This window comes from Diadema setosum, chromosome 12, assembly GCF_964275005.1.
Source record: "Diadema setosum chromosome 12, eeDiaSeto1, whole genome shotgun sequence".
NCBI lineage: Eukaryota > Metazoa > Echinodermata > Echinoidea > Diadematoida > Diadematidae > Diadema > Diadema setosum.
In genome coordinates this window covers 25808162-25835230 of record NC_092696.1, presented here as the reverse complement: position 1 = coordinate 25835230, position 27069 = coordinate 25808162, and the positions used below count along the sequence as shown (strand labels likewise).

Sequence of the window (27069 nt, the reverse complement as noted above, 5' to 3'; positions counted from 1 at the left end):
AAACTAGTTTGATCAGTCTACCAGTCACTCCATCAGTCTTCCTATTTCTTTTTCCCAATGTCTCTTTTTTTTTTTCTAATCTCTGCGATTTTACCTGTTATGATACTGAATAAGCATGCCCTTTTTGCATAAGATACTAGTAATATTCTCTATGAATTGAGCTAAACATTTTTAAAGTTATGGTCAAAAGAAGCAAAAAACTCTCTTTCCTTTTCCACATCTTTCTTCCTCTCTTTTTACTAGCCTCAAACTAATTTATAGATTATTAATCAGCACAAGGATTAGTTCTGTTTCTTTTTGTTTTTTGTTTATTTTAATAGATATGAATCTGTTTCCCATTGTCTATATGCACTCAGTGTGTGAGAAGCTATAATTTCAGAACTCTAGCATGAAGCTGATACTCGACTGCTACATGGCTTCATTCGTGTAAAAAATACAAAATGCTGAAGTGGCGCATTCATATACCCGCTGAGACGATCAACATATTTCTAGTCCTAAAAAAATATCCCACCCCCGCTTTTCGTTCGATATCGCATCCCGAGCTAGTACTGTATCCTATTTCACGGCCTGATTTCACGGGTCCTATCTTGCACCAAAATGTACGGATTAAGCACTGTAATTCCTTCTAAACTAATATATATTCGGTCTAATAGCTGAATGAACGGCTCTACGGATAGCTTGGAAATCAATCTCCCAGGATTTGTCTAATGACTGTCCTCTGACAGACCCAGCGATCACATCGTTCATCAACAAGTTTCCTTGTATTGACAAAGAATAAATTAGATGGGTATACCACATCCGGGCACTTTGGAGAGGTGTATTTGTCCTTTTCACTCCCTCCGCTCATGCCTCCGCTGGAGGAGAATATATCAACAGATTATCTAGATAGCTCCGCCGTTGATTTTCATCATAATTAGATTCTCATTATAAGTTTATGTTGATCGAGGCTGTTTCTGTTGATAGAAATAAATTTTATTGATGATTTTCTCCCAAATATAAGTTTTATATATTCATGCGCATGGTGATTCGGTCGAACGCAAGATGTATTTTTGTCTTATGGTATTCTCGACCCTGCATATATTGAAGTGAAACTTAATTCTGGAATACCGTACACCATGTCAAATAAAGAGCTTGAAAAACTACAGCAAGTCCTACGAAAGGAAATACAAACACATCAGGTGAGCTCTCATGAATTCTCGGTGGATTTAGAAATTTTTTGCCGATATATGGGGCCGCGACCGAAAACAAGTGATGCTGAGTGTACCCCTCCGGTTTAAATGTCCGATGTAACTTGTGTGCATGTTGGTATAGTGCGCGCGTGTGTGATTTGTATGCAGCTCAGGCCTACGCTCTCCTATCTGTAGCTCCATCCGCCGGGTCGAGTTTTGACCTTTTCCAAATGTCTGAAATTCATCGCTCAGCGATGTACTAATGTAATTCGGGCCATCCGAGAGTGTTCCAGATGTATGGCCGTTTTCGGAGAGCACTATAGTAGGGAACTGATTTTTAGTTTTCCCTTATTTTGCCGATGTGAAGGTGTTGGCACAGGTCTTTGATCAAAAAGTTTGTGCCCCATCTCCCCTGCCGCAACATCATTTTGCCTATTGTCCTCACCACGGCAGCCAACTTTCATTCATTTGACAATCTGTTGTTTACGTGCACGTACCGTATGCACTGAACTCGCGTACATAATACCTTGCGTGAGTGGGTTATCTGAGCTGAGGAGAGGGGTAGTGGTGTTACAATAAATTAAGTGAAAGTTACAGAAAGGATGCCCACAGAACAGAATGCACTGACATATTGCTGCAGTGCTGTAGAAAATATCTACAATCTAGGTGGGTAACATTATTTTTTCCCCCTTCCTACCAGCCAAAACAACTCTGTCTCTGTTCAGCAGTAGTGGAGTGGTCAACAGTTTGAGGCTTGCCAGCTCGCAGGCCTTGCCGAAGTTATCACTGGTGACAGAAATTAGCCAACATTGTGAAGAAGAATAAATTGTTGTTACGAGCAATTAACAATTGGCCCTAAAAATAATCTTCACAAGAGTCGACTATTAATCATTACAATCTCATGACGGACGAAGAATCAGGGCCAAAGCAAAATTTTGAAAGGGAAAGTGATATTAGAACTATAAGGAGATCATTCCACTGAACTTTGAGCAAGATGAATGGTGCAAAAGTGTCAGTAACGGGTTTAGTTTCAGTTTCTGTATTTTGGAGTGATGTTACCTCAGCATGTCCTATTGCCGTATTGGTTATTTGTTGAATGTTGTATACGTGTACACTGTTATTCCCATTTTTAGTTATTCCCGTCAATAGTAAGACTGGTCGTACCAGTATATTGTACTTCTGTCCATTTTTTGTTTCTCTCTCCCTAGCGGCTGTTCAAAGTTGAAGGTGCATCGGTGAAGAACATTCATTTTTTTTTTTTTTTGTAGATCAATGACAGCAAGAACATTCATAGTAATTTGAGAAACTGTGAAAATAGGTGACTGAAATGCAGTGTCACTGCATTACATTGTATGTCCAAGAGTACTATTTTTAGCTGCCCATTGTATCCAATTCTTCATTACCAAGATTATAAGGCTTACTGATTTTTCATGTGTTATTTAGTTATTGCTGTATTAGCTTTTCGTTCTAATGGTATGATCATATAATTTGTGTAGCTTTTTTGTTATCTTTTTTATTCTATTGTCTTATGGTATTTTTATGTAGTTTACAATTTTACTCTACAATTTAATCAAATACAGATCGCTTTCTGATCATGCTTTACCATACATGTAATGATGTACAACGGTACATGTCAGCTCATTCTTTCGGTAATTTCCTTCTGTAACTTATTTTTCTTCCTAGCTCTTGATTTCTGTACTAGTATGTGTGTTATTTGTGTTCAGGTTTTATTTTCATTTTTTTTTCTGTTTGGAAACAAATCTGTTGATCATAATTTATCTTAAAAAGTTTGAGGACTTATCTCCTGGTTATTGTAAGACCATAATTTGTTGTGCAATAACATTGTCACAAAATCTGTGAAGTTTTAAACCCCATAAAATGGCACTACACTTGTAAGGGCCAGTTTTCTGACCCTATGAGGCTACATTTTTTTTTCTTTTTGTTAATGAATCTGTATTAAAGTGAAAAGCTGTGTTATTTCATCCAATTTTATCATTTAAACTAAAGCAGATAAAATAAGTTTCATTATAAAAGTGAAATTTTACAGACTGACAAATGATTAAAAATACTGTATAAAAATGTCCCAGAAAAAATTACAATGGGACCCTCCACACCAATAACTTCAAAAGAAGTAACTTATTCCAAATATATTTTCAGGGTGTGAAACTACAACTTATTACCCACATTTTACAGAAAACCCCATTCAGCTTGCTTCAGTGGTCAAAGAGAAATGAGGAGTTTTGTAGAGCATGTCAGGAATCTCTTCCCTCCAAGTTCTGTCCATTGTGAACACATACTGTAGGAGCTGAAATTTTCGCGTACAGATATTTTCGCAAATTGCTACTTGGAGGACATTTGCGCGTGTTGTAAATTTTCGCGGTTGCGACGGTCTAACTGAACGTAACTATTTGCGCGTTGTTATTTTCGCGTGTTGTTATTTTCGCGGTTCAAAGGCGATTCGCGAAATTCGCGAAAATTTCAGCTCGTACAGTAATATGCAGTTCCAAGAGCATCCAAGTGCTAACCTCAAGTGGAAGAATCAGAACCATGACCTACTTTACAAAGATTCACTAAATTTTCTGTGACCACGAAACAAAACTGAAACAGGTTTTCTGCAAAATTTAGCTACACTGTACTTAAGATATTTTAAGACTAGTGGCGGATCCAGGGGGAGCACACCAGGCGCCCCCCCCCCCCCCTTTATATTTTGTTAAAAGAAATTAAAAGAAGAAATGGGGCCATGAATTTTGTAAAGGCTTCATGAATTCCTGGATCTGCCCCTGAAGACATTGAAACAGCATGCAGATACTGTAAAAGTGGTTTCTTTCGCGTACAGATACTTTCGCGGTTTCCATCAGTGCCAACTTTTTCGCGTGTGTTTAAAATCGTGGTCGGCAAAATCTGTGAATTCACAGTCGGCAAAAACTGGTATTTTGCACATCAAACCAAAATTATAATCCAATTATTCTTTTATTTATTAAATAGAAATTAGAATTAAATGTAGGCTTACCTGAAATCCTGTCTCTTGAGTACTTAATAACATGCTTGACCTACATTGCGCGGTATCGCTGTGTGTGTGTTGACCATCAATACACTCAATGCGCGGAATCTTGTGTATGCATACAATGTGCAATAGCGTTGTAACAAGTGGCGAGTTCAAAACATTTTCGCGTGATGTTAATTTCGCGGTTCAACCTCAGAGCGCGAAAAGCGCGAAAATAAAACCACTGCGAAAGAAACCACTTTTACAGTAGTTTAATCATATTGGAAGTTACCAATGCGAAAATCCAGTTGTATTTTTTTTTGGGGGGGGGGTGGACATACTGTATTATGCATGTTAGCACAAAGTATTGCAAAAAAAAAATGTATACATATTGTATTTGGGACTACTAACTTACAGTATATTTGTACTTTGTACATTGCTTACATGATTCACAATTAAATGCAAGTTAAAATCTCAGCAGGGAAAATAGAAATTTCTGTGTTGGCTATCTTGAGATACTGGTCAATCTACAAGATTTATAGTCAGAAAGTTTTGAAACCATCTAATAAAATTTGAAAAATATTACATTTTAAAGATATTTTCACAAAAATTATAATATTTTGAGTTGAAAATTTTGGCGTAGAATATTAAATCTTATTAGCTATTTATCAAAAGAATATATTGCTGGTGAAAATTTTCAATCTATTCTCTTCAAAATGGTGTATCACAGTATCCTGACAACCATGAGTGTAAACGCTAGTGTGCATGATTAAAAGAAAAAAAAAGTATGTGTTGCCCACTGCAGCAATTCCACAGTACTCATTGATGTTACGCATTTTAGGCACCTCTGTATTGTAATTGTCATATTTTTTGTACTGAAAGGTTTGACAGACCGTCTATTCTACAATACACTGTAGGTGCACAAGTCCTGACTGTAGTCTACATGTACCTGTACCTTGCAATACTATTCCACATCTGTACAGGAAGTTAACTTACATTGTACCCAAGCTTGATTGTACATGTGCATGGTTTACTCTCAGCAGTTCATGAGTTAATAACATCATGGTTTCTTCAGACCACAAAAGTCGGCAAAACAGTTACTACTGTGAAGTGTATTTTCACTCTGTTAGGAAGTTGGCTCGATAAAAATCACTTCCATGCACGCATGAGAAATTGTCATTTACTCTTTAACTCTGCAGCAATGATTTATTGTTTTTTGTGCCAAGTTTTTGGTTGTAAATCTAATCTGTCTTCTGATTTGATGTGCACATTTACATTGTATGATGATTTAGATGTCTCTTTTTGCCAGCTGTAGAATGTAGAGGAATTCGTAATATTAATAACGCGGAGCCTTGGAGCTGGTTATCTAACTGAATTTTGTCCCTTGCCCCTCAAGCTATAACCTCATATCGCATGTACATGTATGATAAAATGCATGCAGTTAGAAATAGTCAGGACAGTGCTTTAACATGCAGTTCATTGTAGGGTCACATGTGCATAAAGTTATGTACCGCTTTTAGTTGATTCCCCCTCCCCCTATAATGCATTCACTTTGGAGGTGATGGAAGGTGTATTGTGTGCACCATGAGTTCACTGCACACATTGTTAGGCAGTCAAGATTTGTGTGTCCTTTGGGCCTTATATACTAGTTTACAGCTTTGTCCAATCAGCAGGTCACAGTAGGACAAGATCCTGTAAAAGCAAATTATCCATTTTGCACGAATGTTTACGACTGTGCATTATAAACTTTCCATGATTTTGAAAGAAACATGTGTGGCAGGTGTCTGCAGTACAGTGAATGAACACTGTACTAATGGGAAGTTTGCATCTTGCATGGCTTCCATGCACACCTCTACCCACAGTTCAAAACAGTAGAGTGTACAGTGTACATCTATACAAATGATTATGTCAAATTCTATCATACATGTAAATCTAAAATGCAGTAAATTGTAGTACCGGTATCTATACAGATAACATGTTTACAACATTAAGAAACTGTGATCATGTGCTTTTTAAACTTACAAATCCTCCTTTTTGATTGTGGAGAATGATGCTCTAATTGTACTGTAAACTTGAGTCACTCAAAACCCATCACTGACTGTGAATTTTTGGTTGATGTACACGTACACTATTGTACACGATTATGTACACTGTTCTGTATTGTGTGCCTTCTGGGTTGCTTTTTTAAAGTCAGAAGGCACAGAGGTGAGGTCTTTAAATCATCAGTTTGTTCAGAAAGGGTTTATTTACTACAGTTCACACATGTTTCACAAATGTAGAGTACAATCTACTTTTCAAAGTACGGTACTCCATTTGTACTAAATTCAACTTGCATATTTCCTGTACTGTGCATTGCATAAAATTTTGATTCATGAGCTTTTCAGATATTGTGTGTAGGTGTACACAACTTTTCAATTAAATTCAATGTTCTCTTTCTGTATTGCAGATTCTTGTGACAAAAATCAAGAGTGATCCTCATGTAAGTACCGTAATATATTTTAATTTATATCGTAAATCATACACGAAACAAACCCACGGAACTACATATCATTTCAACTGTATGGATGAGCTATGTAAGAAAAAAAAAAAATTGCTGAGCACTGTTGTATTGGTGGTAAAGTTGTAAATTGTTGTATACAACATTTTTAGAGCACTGAGCAGAGACAGTCTACTGTGTTATGAGACTTTTTTGTGTGTGTACTTTTGTGATTGCGTTTAACATATTGTACACAGGTGTACACAGTGTAAGTATATACACGTCTTGTAATATTCAATTATCTTTTCAACCATTAAACCATTTCTATCACAAACAGGCATGCAGTTGTTTGAAAATTTCTTTAAACCCACCTCATTCTGATTACTGTAATTTTCGCGCATTTCTTGCAACCAGAAGCTAGCGCAAAAATGAAAGCACGCAAATATTTTTGCGTGCCATACAGTACACTGTATGTTCCAGTTTAGTTGATGTCTTGATTCCGCGGAATTAAAAACACGCGAAACTCTTCTACCCCGGCCAAGCGTGAAAAATTAGTCGTGCGAAAATATCCGCTTTTACAGTATTAAAAAAGCTACTGTAAACTTTTATGCTAGTAATACATGGGGTGTGTGGACTATCAAATACTTTCATTTGTTGAGTGTTTGTTGTCCATCATTGGCATCCATTTTGCCTCGATGCAAAGTGAACCTTGGTACAGTACAGCTGTAAAACCACAGTACAATTGCGCTCATGCTGTGTTCAGGCACCTGGTTCAGGCCTTCACAGTACAAACTGTACATCTTAGACGGTACAGAGCTGGTTTTTATGCTTCAGTTCCCTCCCAGTTGTTATCAGTGAATTGAAATTGTGCTGAGGAGTGGACATCATCTAGACATTCACATTGACACTGACACTTAATATGGTGTGATGTACCAGGGAGGTGGAAAGATCTTTTCACCTCCCTGGATGTACAGTGTACAATATGCATTCTACACAGGACACAGTGTACTGATCTCCATGCTGTATCCAACAAGCATGCCAAGATTCTTTGTCCAAGCATTTTGAGAACATCTGTCTGGAAACAACTACTGGTTTAGTTTTGTTTGATCTGCTGTAGAGAATGCAGTACAAGTTTGCCAGTAGTTTTGATCTTTGATACAGTCTGGCCTCAACTTGTTTAGCCACCACTTTCCTACAATGTAGTTCCATTATCCAGACATGGGCTGACACACAATTTGTATGGTACATGTATCTTTGCATTTTCAGTGCAAAGTCTTACTCCTGTTGATCATATAAATGTACATTGTACATTTTACTTCACTGGTATAATTACTAAAAGTAAGATACAAAATTGGGACATGTAAATGCTGATTACTGATACAATGTACAGCTGTACAATGTTCATTTTACTGTCCACAATGCAGTCACTAGAAGGAAGAAACATAACCATACATACTGCCTGCCTGTCTTGTCAGGGAGATTGTGGGGGCGGGGGACCTCCTACAATGTAGGTTTTATTATCTTTTGCTTGTCATCAATTTCACATATAAACAAAGGCTGCGTTTATCATCTTTCCCCTGTTTGAAATGGCTTTCAAAAGCCGTTTCCAAAGCCCTTTTGAAACGGCTTCCAAAATAATTGCGTTTATCAACTCATCGCGAACACGAAAACTGGCTTTGTCACTTCGCAGCCAACTGCATTGCGCAATTTCACCCGCGGAGAAGGAGTCATATACTGTAACTGCAGTGCAAAGCCGTTTCAAAACAGCTTCGCGTTTATCTTGCTTCAAAGGGCTTCTAGAAACAGGTTTGTTTCGAAAACCTGTTTCTGAAAGCACAAATTTGCGGCTTTCCAAAAGGCTTTCCGAACCCCATAATCAAAACAGCTTTGCGTTTATCATCTCGTAAAAATTCCCTGAAAGCCGTTTGGAAAACCTGTTTCTGTCGAGAAAAAGAGTTGATAAACGGACCCATAGACACACAAGGTGAGATCTAAATGTAGGGTACACTGTACATGTGAACTAATGTAATCAGTTAAATTGAAATGGCTGGCATACAGATGTATGGTAGAGTGTAGTGTAATAGACCCCAACACAACTTGCCACAAAGTACAATGTACCACGTATTCTGTCTGTTGCACACCATACTGTTAGGCCTACAACTGTATACCTGGTACTGTATAAATTGTAGTGCACACAGTTTATTGTCATCACTGTCATGTAGATGGTTATATCTGGAGAGCTGCGGGATAACTGAGGTTGGACTGTTTAGTGTCAGCATACACAGATTTTTTTTTCTTTACCTCCACCAAGGGAGGAGGTTATGTTTTCATTACTGTTGGTTTGTTTGTCCGTGTGCAAAATAACTCAAAAAGCAGTGCACGGATTTGGATGAAACTTGCAGGAAAGGTTGAGAATGACACAAGAAACACGTCATGATTAAATTTTAGTACCACGTAATGATCCGGAAACTTCTATGGATTTTATGGAAGATTTTCAATATTTTGGCAGGTAGGGTCAATGAACTTGGGAGTTCAAGCTGCGCATTTTTGAGGTTTTCATAGGTGCACTAAAGTGTGTGCTCTACATGTACGTGTAGTTTCTGCTACATTGTACTGCGATGCGCGCCGTGCAGCTAGAAGTTGATGACGTAACAAAAGGCTTCTATCTTGGGAAATTGGGCGATTTTCAGCATGTGTTATACGTTAATGGGTGGAAATCATTGATCTCTATGGAAAAACAAGATCAGTGGTGGATATGAGGTGCTTGGCAGAAGTCTCAGAGTGCTTCTTTAGTTTACTGAACATTATGCTTTAATACAAGTAGTGCAATTTCCTGTTTGAATCCTGATCAAAGAAGTGTGCAAAGTAGACATTGGACCTAACATTTACATTTGTAATGCAACCATGTATTTATTTCCTGCATTTGTTGTTGATCGAAAACAAATCCCAGAACAAATCCACTTCTTAAGTTTTCTGTGATGAGGAAGCACATATTGTGAAGGTTTAATTACCATACAGGTACACGTATGATGTATTTGTACAATTTAATTTGTGAATGTGATGTATACATGTGTATTTGGTCAGTGATATTGAGGCCTTAGTCAATTTTTGCATGTGTGCAGTGAGTATACTGATATAATGTATGCAAGATGATATACATTGTTGTGATGATTATTATTTTTTTTTTGACATTAATTAGTTCCAATCCAAGGACCTCCCATTATTTCAAAATTCAGCTGACGTTGCCCAGTTTTTGTTAAGGAGAGAGCAGTAGAGATGCAGCGGATTTGTTGTGGCATCAGTTTTTAGATACAACAGGGTCCTGTTATTAAGTAACATATGTTTTACACTGTATACTGGTTGCTTGTTTCACACTTTGCATGTATTATTTATTACAAAATGTCTTCAGAAGTAGAGACAGTCATAAGTTATGAAATGTGCATTGAGTGGGGAGTGGGGAGGAGGTTTGATGTGATATCAGAGAAAAAGAAATAAAACTCTTTGAGGTGATGTACAGTACATGTCAACTGTGTTCAGTCTTTCTTTCTTTCTTCTTTTTTTCTTTCACTGACAGAATGCTGAGTTGCGGAAGAGCTTACATGACCAGCAAGCCAAGATCACTGCCCTTAGTGAGAAACAGGTATAACATACAATGTACACTGTAGAGCTACACTAATGTACACAGTATGGACTGGCCTTGAAGGAAATATGACATTTATTGCCTGAACTAGAATTGTATTGCCGGAGTGGAAGACAAGGGCAATACAATTCTAGTGAGGGCAATTAATGTCGTATCCCCTGAAAGTAGACAGTCCATATCATTATTATTACCCATTTCAGGCATCTTGAGCAGTAAAATAAATTACAATGTAAACTTTTTACAACTTCCCAATTCACAGTAACAATAATACCACTTGGCACCAGCTCAAGCTCTACACCACCTCGCATGTTACATCCAGGTATGCAACTCAGGTACGCGGCGCGTGTATCCTACAGCCAACTCACACATGCGCAGGGATAGTACTCTACTTCTACATGTTAACCTATGAGAATTTGCCCTCTGTCGCGAAACTCAGGAATGCAGCACATGTAGAAACAGCCAGCTCACACAGTAACAGCGATCGTCCTGTGGTTTTATGCGTTAACCTACAAATGAGAATTTGCCCTTCATTGCGAAACCACTCCACAAGAAACTTGTCAGCAACAGCAAATTTTCCAATTTTCCTCCCTGGGAGCTCAAGTGCCCGGATGCTATATTCCCCTCGTTTTTAACACGCAAATCCCATCTAGGCGTTTACCAAAGAGGGGAATACGTGTATGTATGATAAAGTCACCCCTCTTCTTCCTGCTGGCACGCAATCCCGTGCGTAATATGAGGGGAATACGATTTCGTAGAACCACAGCTCAGATGCCTGATATGGGTAATAATATTTCATGTGTACCCATTATATGTTACAGGCTTATAGTACAATATGCAAGTATGTACCCATATTCATATGCGCTCAAAGTCCTTTTTATACCCCACCGGCTTATCAAATGTATTACATTGTACTTAAATGGGTCCGTATTTGCTCCAGTCTGATACTAGAGTAAATATCAGAATTGCATCGAATCGTTCTTCAATCTTTGCAGTTTATTGACATTTTTAAAATCTACTGTACATGTACACTGTATATGATGTGAGTGCATGTGCCGCAATTCTGATTACATTCAAGCATTTTATTCATTCTGTGTGTGTGTGTGTGTGTGAGAGAGAGAGAGAGAGAGAGAGGCAGCAAGGACATTCATTGTTTTTAACCAGAGAATGAAATACAATTGAATGTATGTCAAAACTACTGCAAGCAAAACTTGTGATGTCTTTATACTTTGTACAGTACAACATTACATACAGTGGGTACATTTTGATGAAAATGTATGTTCTGTATTCTACGAATACTGTACACGCCAAATATTTCGCGAGGTTTTTATCTTCGCGAATTTCGCGAGTCGGGTGCCATTCGCGAATTTAAAGACTCGCGAAAATATCGACTCTGATCCCGATGTGAATGTGACGTACATGCGTACAACTCTTCTCAATTCAGTACAGGACTCCACAATCGCAAATTTAACCACTCGCGAAATCGTCGAGAATTCCCGATTCGCGAAAATTTAGACTCGCGAAATATATGGCGTATACAATAACAGGTAGATCCTTTGGACGGAATAAATTTGCACCAAGTCATGTTGCTCAGAGGGTTTCATGGCATACATTGTATTGTTACCTCGGTCACTGAAATTAACCCAGCAACCTACTTCTTATATGACCACCCCTCCCTACTCCCTCCGAGCATTAACAGATGAAACCATGCAGCTCCTCTATGACACTCTCAGTGTCAGTGCTACACCGTAAAACCACCACTTTTATTTATCTAGGGGTGCAGACAGAGTACTTTATATCAATGTTTAAAGGGGATGGCTAGTAACTGATCAGTGGGAATCAGTGGGAATGCTGGGGGATGATTGTTCCAGTCCTTGTAGATTCATTTAAGAGTACCGGGTACATTTGTTGTGTGAAAATTATTTGCTTCAGAATGGTCTCATATTCAAGTAATGTGCAGTTTAATGTCCCGTCACTGTACAGGCATGCTAGGGTTAAACCTGGAAACATTAAACTGCACATTACTTGAAAATGAGACCATTCTGAAGCAAACAATTTTCACACGACAATAGATATGTACAGCTGTAATGTACTCTTAAATGAATCCCACAAGGATTGGAACGATCATCCCCCAGCATTCCCACTGATCAGTTACTAGCCATCCCCTTTAAACAGGGGTTAGAGCTACCGTTTGTAGCATTACATTTTGACAAGATTCAAACTGACCTACTGTAAAATCATCTTTATGGCACACTGGTACTTCTAGATTTTTTTTTTTAATTGAAAATAAAAAGGGAAACATTAAAAAAAAGATTGATTTTAAATACAAACTCCGTTGTCCTTAACCAGGCATAATGTTGCTAATGGATGTGCCTTAATAAGTATGAATGAAAAGAACATTTCTTAAACATTACTGATGAAGAAAACATGATAACATATATGCCAGTAATACTCATTTCTCAGAACTATTCAATCTTTTTTATGAAAATTATCATAGAATTAGAAAAACAAGTCCTAATTTGGGAAGCCAATCACACCCGAAAGTTGGAATCTACCAGCCCCATTTCATTTTATTTTAATTCGTCTGCTAGTGGTGACCTTGACAATGCTAGCCATTTGCTGATAAAGTGCCATTAATTTGTAAGCAGGCAGACAGGTATGAGCTCATTGTTACAATTATCCAACATACTGCCAAAATCTCTTGGGGATATGCAATGTACAGTGTGTATGCTTAGCTATTACTGGAGGAACATTTTGTGCACCTGTACTGTGAGCTGTAATTTCTAATTCTACATTGCATGTACACAGTTCTCTGTGGTGAAACATGTGAGCACTGCGTAAAAGTGCAAAGTGTGCTAACTCCAGTATCCACATGCTTGTCTGCCGTTTTGCTTCACAGAAAAAAGTTGTTGAACAGCTGCGCTCTGACCTGGGAGTAAGAAAGCCGTCATCTCAGAATGAAGGGGTGAGTCACGTCCGCTAACACTGCAAGTTACCTTATGTCAGTCAGATATCGTAGGCTGAGAACCAAAAGGGCTTTCTTGCATTTTTTTTTTTTTTTTTTTGGGGGGGGGGTGGGAGGGGGAGGGTATTGAGTTATTGATATCATGTTATAGAGCTCAATCTGTAGATAGATCATGGTGCCAATTCTAAATTATTTTCATTTTCAGTAAAATGTCAATTAAAACCACAAGGGCACTATTTTGCTCTATATTTTGAATAATACTCATAAATCTACCCACAAATCTTAGAACCTAATAGTGTCCGCTGGTTCTTGGCTGACGATATGTACATTGTACAGTAGAACGACAAGTTCATCTAATTATGAACATTTGGATTCCAGAGAGAATGACATCAACATTTACACAACAGTTTAAATCTTGATAGCTTCTGAATGCTGTATCATTTATGGTGGTTTGTTTGTTGCTGTTTTCATAATGTTGATGCTCTTGACTTACTGTGGGACAGTTTTGCTGCTTTGCAATCTCTTGAGCATGATGTGCACTTTTTTCATGAAATGGAGTGGTATCACTACATTTTATTTGAGTTGTTTTAATACTGTACTTGTTCACATAAAATTTGAGTTGTACTCATCATGGTTGTAAATTGTAGTGTCCTGAATATTTTTGGGGGTCTGGCTGAACGAAAAAGACTCTCAATTTCAAAAATGTTCTGCTTCTGTGGGAAAAAAAATAAAACAAATCTATCATGTATACTGCAATGTGTGTAGGCAATAGAGCTACAGTGTATGTGTTGTTTAGTGATGATTCACAGTAATGTGATACCAATTGCAGTTTGCCTAATTCTACCCTGGTAGAAACTGTGTTGAAGATTTGTTTACTGGTATTGACAACAATTTCTTATGTAATCAGATTCTGTGAATCTATTGTGATCGATGCAATGTCCATGCTGCCACTGTCACATGTTGTACATATCATTTGAAATGAAAAGCAAATGCATGTAAATGCAGCATAGACTCTCATTTAAATGTGATTCAACATGAGACAAATGCAGAGACTTCTGTGCTTTCTTCATTTCTTTCCGCAAACTGCAGCAAAATTTGACCTGTGTGAACTGTACGTTAATTGTACAATTTATAATATGTTGTTTAGTAGTTTGATTACTTTCTTTAAATACAGGAATACTCAAAATACATTTTTAAAGATTGATCCCAGTGCAGCAGTTGCAAGTCTTCTGTTCGATGATATTTGGAAATATTTCCTGTTTTTATTGGTTCCCGCCCAACAGAAGAATGCTCCAACCTGCACAAACACCCAACCTCTGACAGCCTCCCAACATCTCAACATCCCCAATCGCAACAAACCAACACTCCTGGTTGGCTCCGCCCCCAAGCTCCATCAGCACACTGCCACACCCACATTGGGCAGTGGCGGTGGTGGTGGTGGGGGAGGAGGAGGCGGAGTGGGAGGGGGAGGGGGAGGAGAAAAGGTTGCAAGCGGTGGTAGTGGGGGCAGCAGTGTGGGAGTTCCATCAGGGGCTGGAGCGGGGGCAGGGACTGGTGTAGGGGGTGGTCCTCATGCCCCGTCCACCCCAACAAGAATGTCCATCTTGACCAATAAGCCAACAGTGGTCAGCATCAAAGTGCCAAACATCTCTGGCAGACTAACGTCCATGGTGGTGAAGAGACCAGCGACACAGAACCTTTCCAAAGTAAGTGCTACGTTTGTGAAGCCCTTTTTAATTTCATTTGTAATAAAACCCCCTGTGGGTATTTCTTTCATTTTCTCTTTCATTCTTTAGGTATGAATGGGACCTACGTAGTTTTCCTTTAGAAAGTTGAACATTGTCTTTTAGCTAGAAAATGTCTAATCATTTCAGAGTTTAATACAGAGCATTTTGATGATTGGAAATAAATATAAGATGAAACTAGACTCGGACTTTGTCAAGACTGACAAATTAGGTGATCCGATTTTTTTTTTTAATCAATGATTCGAGCTTTCACCTGAGATTAGGGACATTGGTCGTGTGATGTTTGGATTCTCATTTTGAAAAGGGAGTCAGACCTGCCATCTTGGGTACCGAATTCCGTATACACTATCAAAAAAGCAGAATGAACTATATTTGACCTTTGACCCCACTTTGCACCCCCAAGATGGCATCTGAGCAAAAAGTGGTTATTTTGTGAAATTATTCTTGTAACATGGTCTTTGCGTGTGCAACATATGGGAAAGATAAGACATGTATTCACCAAGATACAGGATGAAACATTTATGACCTTTGACCCTAATTTACATACCCAAGATGGTGTCTGATCAAGTAGTTGTTATTTTATGAAATAATGTACGTGACATTACCTAAACATGTGCAAAATATGGGGATGATAGGGGCTGTTTTTCTTGAGTTATTGCAAAGAAAGTTGGAAAAAGAAAGAAATATGAAATTACATCGAAGATAATCTTTAATTTCAACCACTTTTTTGGACGTGATCCCGACACCATATGAAACACAAAGGGACACGTACGATAGCGGAAAGTCTCAGCTACAACATATTAAAATCTGGGAGAAATTCACCGAAGGGTAAGTGAGCTAGTGCTCGATAAAGACAATCATGTCAGTTTTCACATCTAGAAAAATTCCCTCCCATAGAGATAACACGTCATAACGAAGATAAAGAAAGAAGTACATATGACCTTTGACCCCGATCTGCACAGACAAGATGGCATCTGAGCAAAAAGTGGTTATTTTGTGAAATGATCCTTGTAACACGGTCTTTACGTGTGCAAAATATGGGGAAGATAGAACATGTATTCACCAAGATACAGGATGAAACATTTATGACCTTTGACCCTAATTTACATACCCAAGATGGCGTCTGATGAAGTAGTTGTTATTTTATGAAATAATCTACGTGACATGAACTAAACATGTGCAAAATATGGTGGTGATAGAGTATGTTTTTCTTGAGTTATTGCAAAGAAAGTTGGAAAAAGAAAGAAATATGAAAATACATCGAAGATAGGCTTTGATTTCAACCAAGTTTTTGGACGTGATCCCGATACCGTATGAAAAAATGAAGGGCACACTTAAGATAGCCCAAAGTCTCAGCTACAACATATTAAAATCTTAGAGAAATTCACCGAAGCATAGGTGAGCTAGTGCTCGAAAAAGATAGTCATGTCAATTTTCATTTCCAGAAAAACTGCACTCCCATTAAGATAACACGTAAACTGGTCAAATTTGACAAGATTACTTTCAATCCAATATTACGAGATGATGCCGTCACCCAATCAAATTGTTGTTATTATATATCTGAAAGACCATTTAATAAGCTACAACATATTGAAATTTGGACGAAAATCAACTAAAGAATAAGTGAGATATGCTTGAATGAACTTGAAATTTGATGACGTCATTTTGAAAATTTACTTTTTTTACTTTATTAAGAAATTTGATACCTTTTAATCATTTTTTCAGCATTGCCAACCCATGAAATGACATGTACAACTCATCAGCTTTCAGAATATGTAAAGAAAATGGGGGGTCACCGTCCATCCTGACGAGTAAAATCAGATTTAAAATTGGAAGTTTTTTGGCATTGTTGCACTGTATATCGCCATTGACGCGCGCGCGGAATTTCAACTTTGACGGGCCCTTATGACGTCATATTGAGTCGGATTGACTTGAAACTTGGTAGACATATTCCCTGACATTTCAGGCAGGCGATAAGTGTGAAAAAACGGGAAATTTCTTTTGCATATGAGCTGTGCGTGCGTATATGCGCGCGCGCGTACGCGTCCGTAAAATTTTTTCAATTTTTCAAAAAATGCTCCAAATGGTCTGAAACGTGTGCAAAAAAAAATTTGAGCTCGATTTGAGCATACAAATATTTCAACGCGCGCGTACGCGCACGTTTTAAGGTATAGATGAATTTTGAGAATATGAATAGAATGCGCTTGACTTGAAATATATGTGACGTAAATTTCATTGAAAAATTCCATTCCAGTAATGAGATATGATTGAGAATGTGTTTTCATATAATGACGTCATAGTGACGTCACGGTCGACTGATCACTTTGATTTTAGTTCGATTGCCGTCTTTGGGAGATGATACATATATGGTATAAGTTTGAAATTGATAGGAAGAGGACTTTCTGAGCTAATCGATGCACAACTTTTGGGGAGAAAGAAGAAAAAGAAGAAGAAGAAGAAAGAATCCGTACAAAAACAGAAGGTGATCCGAGAGGATACTCGGATCACCTAAATATCTGGATTGTCTATTTCCTTACTCAAGGATGAAATTGTGCTTAAATGAGGCATTCTTATTGTACAGATACAAACCTTAAAGGCTTCATTACTTATCCTGTGATGTGATGATACATGTACATGTAATGCTGGCACTTGGAAGTATTAAATTCATTTATTTTCATTTGATAAGTACAAATCCCTTTATGTACTTACTGCAGTCATTTCATGCATTATCACCCACCCCCCTCCCATATCCAGGAATTGGACTACATGGCCAAGCAATACAAGCGACAGTTTTTGTCCACAAGGCCCAAGGATAACCCTCATCCCTCCTCGCTTGGTACCAGTACTGCCTCATCCTCGTCTTCGTCCACCCCGGCAACGATCTTCACGTCGACCTCCAGCGCACCATGCAAGAAGCCTATGACTGCTGAAGAGACGGTGAGAGCACGGGTTCAACTTTTCTGGGACTGTAATAGACAGTTTCTGTAATGTATTACAATTTATGTCTGTTTTTTTTCCTACAGTCTAGTAGCGAAGCATAAAACATGCTCACTCCCATTAAAGTTCCGTAGGCAAGAATTCCCTTAGTTGTTGCTAGGTAGGGCAAGCCTCCGACAAGCTTTGTGGTTGTTAACCCTATTCTAACTGGGCTATTTGAGACCAAGTTTTTACTGGGGGGGGGGTCAATTTGACCCCCCCTTCAGATCTCGGCCACCGATCGCGCGATCGCCGCAAAATTTTGCCTGAACATAGAGCCGGATGTCAACTACAAGATTACATGGTCATACAATAGAAAAATTTTGATTTCATATTTTTTAATAAATTAATTATGCAAATTAACGCATAAAATCATATTTTCACCTATAACTCCATCAAAAAGACTGAAGGATTATTAATTTTTTGTGTCAGAGTTCCTCAAGACACATCAAACAATTTTCTAGTAAAAAAATAGCGCAATCAAAGTCATTTTCTTTTGTTTTTTATTGTTTTGTTAATTTCTTATGTATTTTATTGTTTTTTCGATCTTTTGTTTTCTATTGTTTTTTTGCCAAAATTTGTTGGAGGCACTTTTTCAAGCTTATCTACATTAGAATTGATTTATTTCAATGGTTAAAAGTTGAAATAATCTAATTTATATCAATCAAACAAAAAAACACAGTTTACATTGGATTTGCACACGAAATCATGAATTCGAGCGTTTTTTCGGGTTGACATGCATATGCAAAACGTTGCATAATTTCAGAACGGTGTACCCGGATGTCGCAAATTTGGTCTCAAAATATGCGGGAGACTCAAATGAAAAAAGTCATGAAACGACGCGGCAAAATCTTTGCGCGTTGCGGAATCGTGGCGCGAAACGTCGAGGGGGGGGTCAATTTGACCCCCTTCCAGTTAGAATAGGGTTAAGGACAGCTTTTTGTGAGCAAAACATGCATGAAATCTGAATACATTGCAGAAATCTGTTCAACACCATTTTCAGGTTAGTTGTGATAAATGGAAGAGTTTCGTTGAGTCGCATTGTAGTAGAAGTTTCAGCAAAATCAGACCTAAAATTGTTAAGTTTTGTAAATTCTGAAGTTTTACATGTTTTCCTGAAGCAATAAGATGCACATTAGATGAGGTGACAATGACATGACCTCACAAATCTTATGAATATGATGATAATAAATATGACTTATATTGTGCCAAATCCACTCTGTAAAGTGCTCACGGTGCATACATGCTATTATTACCCCGGTCACTGGATAGGCCTACATTGTTTCCAACTAGCACTGACAGTGATCCCTCTCCACTCTCTGGGGAGCATTCCAGCCAGTCACCATCTCACAGGCGCGCACATGCCGATCAACCAACATAAACATTCTCATCCTACTGGGTACCCATTTATTCTCCTTGGTAGAGAGCAGCAATGTGGACAAAGTACCTTGCTGAAGTGCAAACATGTCAGGCTTTGTTAGTCTTGAACCCACAAACCCAAACCATGCTTACGTGATTCAGTGATTTCACTGGATTTCCTCCTTTTCTACATGAAATCAGAAAAGAGGAACTAGTATCAAAATATACTTTGCCTTGAGAATTTCTTGTTAAAATATGGGCAGCCATGACTCCAAAAGGACTTTTCATTGAGGGACGCAGCCCTGAAGTGAATAGGTCTTTTGGAGTCACCAACAGAAGTTTTAGCTCACGATTGTCATCACAAATGTGCAGAAGTGTAAAGCTGAAGTATGATATGTGTGTCATCCCCATGACAGAAGTTGGAGTTCATGGCATCAATAGGTCTGGTCACCCCCAAGACGGCGGAGACCCTTCAGAGTAAACGGTCAGAGAGGAAGAGAAGGAGTACGGCCAATCCTCAGTTTTCAAATTATGACAAGCATGAATTAGAGGTAAGTCATGGTGAGCTTAGAGTATGATACCCCTAGCTCTCTTAGTTAGGCCTGGGCAGATCATTTCCTATATGATTGTAATTTTGCAGATACTCATATTGTAGTATGCACTGTAGATCAAGGTAACATTGTACAAGCAGTAAGCTGCTAAAGATGTTTGAAGGAAAAAAAAAAAACAGCAGAAGACAGAAGTAAGCATTTTCTGTAGATGTTAGCAACAAGAGTCCATGAAAATCTTGTCAGACAACAAGTTAGAACTCAGAAAACTTGTGTTTGAATGAGTTTTAGTGTGCAAAGAAAAATGATACCAATTTTTAATATTCCATAAAGATGTGTCCATTATCTGAAACCCTTGAGGTAACTTTGCTCACATTTTGCTGGTCCACCAACCCCGCAACAAATGGCATTTAAAAAAAAAAAAAAAAATTCATACTCTGGGGAATTCCCACCCTACCTTCCCGCAATACCCATACTTTGCTCTCCTTTGTTCACTGTTTTGTTTGCTGCACCGTATAGAGATCTCAACTTCTGGAATTACCACAGCACCATGTTTGACAACTTTGCTCTTTTGTTTGCAGAGTCGGAGGTCGGCTACAAGTTACCTTGCTGCAGCAAACGGCTGGTCTGGGGAGAGAAGACGCAAAGGTAAGGAAGCCACAGTGCAGCTCTTCTGCCTATTTGATGAATGGAGAGTCTTAAATCCAGAGTGTAGTGTTTTCAGAGCACTACTGATGATGTGTACTAGAACTTCATCTTCATGTCACATTCATCTGCAAGAAAAATTGTGCAAGCGATTCTAAGACGAGCCACTCATGATTCATGGATCAATGTTTGCCAGTCATATTTTTTTTTTTTAATTTGAACTTTGCAAACAGTCATTGTATACCTGCCACCTGATCCTGTCTCATTTGATATTTTGTTTCTTCATATTTTTTTTTTTTTTTTTTAAAGAAAGAATTAAGCTGTATTCAACTTTGGGTTCCTATTCTTCCCATTTGTTCCTGTTCTTGCAAATGTTGCCCCCTTTTGTTCCTATTGTTCCTATTGTTGAAGGGTTGGCAGGCAAACCCCTGGGGTTGTTTCATCAACGTTTGTCGGTGCTGACAACTTGAATCACCATAGTAACAGTCAGTGACCAGAGCATCTCAGCCAATCAAAACCAAGGATTTTGCTGAAATTGGTCAGCGCCGACAGTTGTCGGCGCTGACAAGCGTTGATGAAACACCCCCCAGAAGTAATTTTCTTGTCATACATGTACATATTCAAATCCTTGCAGCCTCTTCAGTGTTGAAAGTTCACATGTACTAGATCCCCCTATTTTCCTTGTTTTTCTTTGTCAATGTTAACATAACTTTTAAATTAAGGGTAAGGAACCAGTGGAATGCATTGACATCAGCATAGAACCATGAGCATATTACATGATGGAGTTGGTGCACTTTCAAGTTGATTTATTGTTGCTCCTATCATTATATGATATTCATCATTATTGTTATCAGTATTATTTTGTAATTATTAGTTGTTATCGTTCATGTTCCATCGTCATGTTCTATATTTGTAATAGTGATATTCTATTGTACATCCGAGCAGGATTTCCTGTATCATTCTATATTGTTACAATTGACACATTTTTTCATACATTTGAAAATATGGAAAAAGATCGAAATTGACACTGAAATTATTATTACTCAACCTTATTGAGTGCTTAGTTATCATTGATGTGGTAACTTGTGTTATTAATTATGGTATAATTGTGTGACATGACATCCGTGTACTTTTCAGATAAAGCTTTGCAATGGCATCTAACCAAATCATGAGAAGGTGTTTTGCTGGTGTGCTAAGTTTTTCTGTATTAAATTCACCTTTTCAGCTGGCAGACCTGCCCGCTTTGCTGATGGAATTGGTTCAGAAAATATAGGAGTCAACGGCCTCGCAAAGCAAGAAGCAGATGTGAGTACAGAGATAAACTTTCAGCTAGTTAATGCCTCCCTGCTATACACTTGTACATCACCAATTGATGTATTGGTATTCTTTCATTCTATTTTTTTATGCCTCTGCCACAAAGTGGTGCCGGAGGCATTATGTTTTCGGGTTGTCCGTACGTCCGTCCTCATTCGTTTACGTGATAACTTGAGTAATATGGACTGGAATTTTTCCAAACTTGGTCCAAGTATTAAGTATGATTGGGCAATTACTTGATCAGATTTTGGGTGAAATCGGCTGAAGGCCAAGGTCAAAGGTCAAGGTCAAATCATGAAATTGTATCTGTTTATGCAATAACTCAAGACTGGATCAAGCAAATTTCACCAAACTTTGTCCAAGGATGATATAGGATGGGGCAATTACTTGATTAGTTTTTGAGTGAAATTGGACAGAGGTCAAAGGTCAAAGATCAAGGTAAAATCCTAAAATTTATTTGTTTCCGTGATAACTCAAAACTGGATGAAGCAACTTTCACCAAACTTGGTCCAAGGATGAAGTATGATGGGGCAATTAGTTGAGTAGTTTTTTAGTGAAATTGGCAAGAGGTCAAAGGTCAAAAGGTCAAGGTCAAATGCTATAAATGTTGCCATTTTCCCCATATCTATGCAGTGCCCAAAGATATTTTGTTGAAACTTAGTGTAGACATATACTACTGGGTAAAGATTCTCCAGAGAGAGTTTCATGTCCTAAGGTCAAAGGTCAGGTGAAAATGTTACAATTTCACTTTTCTCACAAACGGTTCAATGTTTTTTCATGGAACTTGCACACGCATGCGCTCACTGGTAGGGATTATCTAGGGAATTTAGGGGTCATGGGTCAATAGTCAGGGTCAAAGGTCAAGGTCAACTCCTCAAATTTCACTATTTATTTTATAATGTAATTACACTTTTTCTTCATACCTTGAAAATTACTCAGTGCATAAATTTTATATAAGGGTCGGTCAAAAGTCAAGTAAAAATCCTCAATTCCCCAAATACATGTACCTGCACTCTTAGACAATTATAGCAAACTTAGTTCAAGGAAAGTGAACATTCAATACATTTCTGACAAACCTGTCATATATCAGTATTTTGCCAGTTAAGGTGAAACTGTCATCACACATTGTGAAGACATTGTACTATACACTTATTGGGAGAATCATGCATAATGGCGAAGGCATGCCAGTCGCCATAGTGACATTTCTAGTTATATACTATCATTACTCATGAAAGGTTAGATAAATGAAAAAATTCTGAAGAATTTTTTATTAGGAATGATGTGGCCTTCAGCAATAGATTCGTGGTCTAGAAAATAAACTGCTGTAACAAGTTTCGTTCACAGTCTCGGTGAGTGTGCATTCTACATGAACACATGTTATAACATGTTACACCTTCCTTCCAGTGAAAACAAGTGCCATGTACAAACAGGTTTGAAATGTCGGAAAATGGAGCATTGCAAGAGTCTTTCCAAGTAATGGTGACGAATGACAGGCGGCCAGTGTAATCTTGCAGGAAGGAAAGGTGCTTATAGGTGGTCAGTGATAGAATGCGGATTAGGAAGACATGAAATGATATCAATTAATTCCTTTTTCTTTCTCATTTCTCAGGGCCATGAAGATATATGTGCAGTGTGCCGCCAGATAGGAGAGCTGCTAATGTGTGACACCTGTAACTTAGTCTACCACTTGACCTGCCTAGACCCTCCCCTCTCAGCCGTGCCTCCTGGGGTCTGGAGCTGTCCACAGTGCAAGGTTTGGCCGCCTTCCAAGAATTTGTTTCTCTCGAGTGATGCAGAATCCAGTTTAACTGCGCGTTCACACTAGGCCCGGCATTGCGTTGCAGGAATTTCCCCTCCAGATCAAAGTGTGGCTGGCTGGCTACTCACCAGGACTTTTCCCGGTGTCTCCGCGAAGATTGTTTGATCATTAGACAATTTTTTTTTTTTTTTTTTTTTTTTTTTTTTTTTTTTTTTTTTTTTTTTTTTTTTTTGGGGGGGGGGGGGGGGGGGACAGAGTGACCTTGGCATGTAATTGATAGCGTTCAGCTGTATTCATCAGATGTGCGAATGCGCGAAGTATTGTATCAAGTGGCAGGGGGTACTCCCAAATCTCGATAGACCCAGTTTCTTGGGGAGAGTCATGATACTATCAAGTGTGGACGGTCAGTCGTAAGAAAGATCAGATCTCTCCTGACTGTCCCTGCAACGCGGGGCCCAGTGTGAACGCATGTTAGGAGATGCCTGTTGGTGTCAGGGTGTTTCGGTTACTTGCATTCTGTTTTGTTACTGTTGTTTTGTTTTTTAAGCCATCTCATACTGATTTTCATTTGATCAATGTAGTTTCTTCATCTATACATAAAAAAGAGGAAATGAAGACATAAGTGTAATTTCTTGTCATATAAATGGAATTTTTGATAGTTTTGCTGAAAGTGTCATACAGATTGAAAAAATCTGGACAAATCTAAATGAAGTTGGACAGCTAGAAACCTCTTGTTCATTAAGTTGCTGGTCTTTATTTATTTGTATTGTTTTTATTTGTTCAATTATAAGGAATATGAGTTTTGTGTGGATGATATGGGTTGGTTTTATTTTCTTTCTTTCTGATTGTGGTGCAGTTAAAAGGGAAGGACAACCCAGAAAACTGGCAGGGCACGTTGGCAGTGGTGCATGCCTTTCTCACTCACAAGCAAGCCATGGAGGAGGAGAAGAAACGCTTAGGGAGGAGGGCGGCAGAACTCCGGATGCAGCGGCTACAGCTGGAGCAGAAGGCGAAACATCTAAATGAGGCCATTACAGTAAGTTGTCATGTTGGTAGGGTGCCCTCAATAAGGTCATTACAGTTAGTCAGTGGGTTGGTAGGGAGTGCTTAATGAGGTCTCAGGGTAAGTCATCATCTTGGTAGGGAGTCCTCAAATGAGGCAGTGATGTTGGAAGAGAGTTCCCAATTAGGTCATCATGTTGGTAAGGAATCCTCAATAAGGCCATCAATGTAAATCATAATGTTGGTAGGGAGCCTTTAATAAGGTTATCATAATAAGTCATGTTGGTAAGGAGCCCTAAATAGGCCATCTGGCGTTACGGTAAGTTGTCATGTTCGTAAGCAGTCCTCATTGAGGTCCTCACAGTAAGTCATCATGTTTGTAGGGAGTTCTCAAATGAGACAGTGCTGTTGGTAGGGAGTCCTCAATAAGGTCATAACAGTAAAGTCATGTTGGTAGGGAGTGCTTAATGAGGCCATCACAGCAAGTCATTATTACGTTAATAGGTGAATCCATAGTGAAGCCATCACAGTAAATGTTCATCACTGTTAGTCATCCTGTTGGTAGGGGGTCCTCAATATTAAGGTCAGTACAGTTAGTCATGTTGGTATGGAGTGCTCAATGAGTTCATTACAGTTAGTCATCATGTTGGTAGGGAGTCCTCAGTAAGGTCTTACAGTTAGTCATCATGTTTGTAGGGAGTCCTCAGTGAGGTCTTACAGTTAGTCATCATGTTGGTAGGGAGTCCTCAGTGAGGTCTTACAGTTAGTCATCATGTTGGTAGGGAGTCCTCAGTGAGGTCTTACAGTTAGGCATCATGTTTGTAGGGAGTCCCCAATGATGCTGTGATGTTGAGGTCTACACAATAAGGTATCATGTTAGTAGGTAACCTGCAGTAAGGTGACAGTAAGTCATCATGTTGGTAGGGAGCCCTCGATAAGGCCATCACAGTTAGTCATTAATGGTAGGGAGTCCCCAATGAGGCCATGATGTTAGTAGGAAGCCCCCAATGAGGCCCTTCGCAGGAAGTCATTATGTTAGTATGTAGCTCTCAATGAGGCCATTATGTTGGTAGGGAGTCCTCAATGAGGCCATCACAGTAAGTCATCACTGTAGGGAGCCCCAGTGAGGTCATCACAGTTAGTCATACTGGTAGGAAGCCCTCAATAAGGCCATCACAGTAAGCTGTCATGTTGGTAGGAATCCCTTAACCCGATGAAGACTCTGCCCGGGTATATTTGGGGAGTGGTCGATGGGAAATGCGTGTAATAGCAAAATCAACTCATCCTCAACGGGCTAATAAGGTCATCAGAGTATGTCATCATATTAGTACGGACTCCACATTGAGGTCGTCATATTGTAAGTCACCACACTGGTAGGGAGTCCTCAATGAGGTCATCGCAGTAAGTCACCATGTTGGTAAAGAGGCCTCTCGTGTCCTATGTAAGAACATCATTCTTTTTTTTTTGTAACTATACTCAGCAACGTAAATCACAAAGATTTTTTTTTTGTGTGTGTGTAAAAGATTGTTTTCACACGAAGAGTTCTGATGACTTCCACTACATGAAAAAAATGTAACAAAAATATGATCTTCTTGCTCTTTGTAGATTTTGTAGTAACAATTACTCTGTTCTAAACCTTACTCTGAAACTCAGGCTCTGGCATCATGGGCACCTCAATGCATTCTTTACTTAAAGCATTGGCTTTAGCCTTTGGGAATGCTAAATACAAGCAAGAGTAAGAATTATTGAAAAGCTGATATTGCCACGAAGCAGCCTGCTTACATGTTTTTACACCAGGGAAATGTCTTTAAAGAGTTTTCATGTGATTTTCTGCTGTTTGTTAACACCTTGCCATGCCTTGTTCTCATTCTTCTTTCACCTCACAGAAACAGTCACAGGCCAATGAATCCCTGATGCAATCCTTCCACAAGACGGAGGGCACCATCACACAGCTCAAGGACTTCCTGTCCAGCTTCCAGGTGAAGGCCGAGTCCCACGCCCCCGCCCGGTCAGTCACGTCCACTTCCCAGGCCAAGCCCAGCAGCCAATAACGCCCAGCAACCTTCCCTCCCCCACCCCCCCCCCCCCCATATGATGGCATCATCCGGAAGTTACGGACAGGTGTATCACCTTTCGTATAAACGTCATCTCAAGAGACAGACACCAGAAGAGGCAGATAGGAGATATTGGGCCCACCTGTGGTGTGCTCAGTGTAAGAGGTAGCTCAGTGTTCACCAGTTTCAGAGATATTTCTTCTGTTCTTTGCTCTGGCATGAGGCTCATTTGCACATGGAGTGCGTAGCTAGCTCGGCTTGTGTATTAGCTGCCGTTAGAACCACTTTGTGTTTATAGGCGTCCTTGTTTGGAATACCCCCAGTTTGGTATGAAGGATGCGTGTGATTATGGACCAGATTGGAGTTTTCTCGATCAAGAAAGTGGGCACTACATTCTACTGTCCACCCTTGTCTAGTTAAGTGCAGGATTATTCACT

General features: G+C 38.9%; 1 protein-coding gene across 1 annotated transcript; it reads left to right on the top strand.

The window, feature by feature from the left end:
- The first annotated feature begins 1077 nt into the window (after positions 1-1077).
- LOC140235827 (PHD finger protein 21A-like) lies at positions 1078-26654 on the top strand. The gene is made up of 13 exons (XM_072315827.1): positions 1078-1178; positions 6599-6631; positions 10203-10268; positions 13165-13230; positions 14514-14667; positions 14761-14936; positions 17730-17912; positions 19727-19861; positions 20440-20506; positions 21729-21808; positions 23427-23570; positions 24433-24612; positions 26465-26654. The coding sequence occupies exons 1-13, from the start codon at positions 1116-1118 to the stop codon at positions 26627-26629; spliced, it is 1512 nt and encodes a 503-aa protein (XP_072171928.1). The 5' UTR covers positions 1078-1115; the 3' UTR covers positions 26630-26654.
- Positions 26655-27069: the final 415 nt, after the last annotated feature.

What these genes read in the sequence shown, in the direction of transcription:
- LOC140235827 (XM_072315827.1), top strand. Translation starts at nt 1,116, where the DNA reads ATGTCAAATAAAGAGCTTGAAAAACTACAGCAAGTCCTACGAAAGGAA. An exon ending in GGGCAGTGGCGGTGGTGGTG is followed by an intron (nt 14,668 to 14,760) that starts GTGGGGGAGGAG and finishes GAGTTCCATCAG; the next exon opens with GGGCTGGAGCGGGGGCAGGG. An exon ending in ATCTAAATGAGGCCATTACA is followed by an intron (nt 24,613 to 26,464) that starts GTAAGTTGTCAT and finishes TTCACCTCACAG; the next exon opens with AAACAGTCACAGGCCAATGA.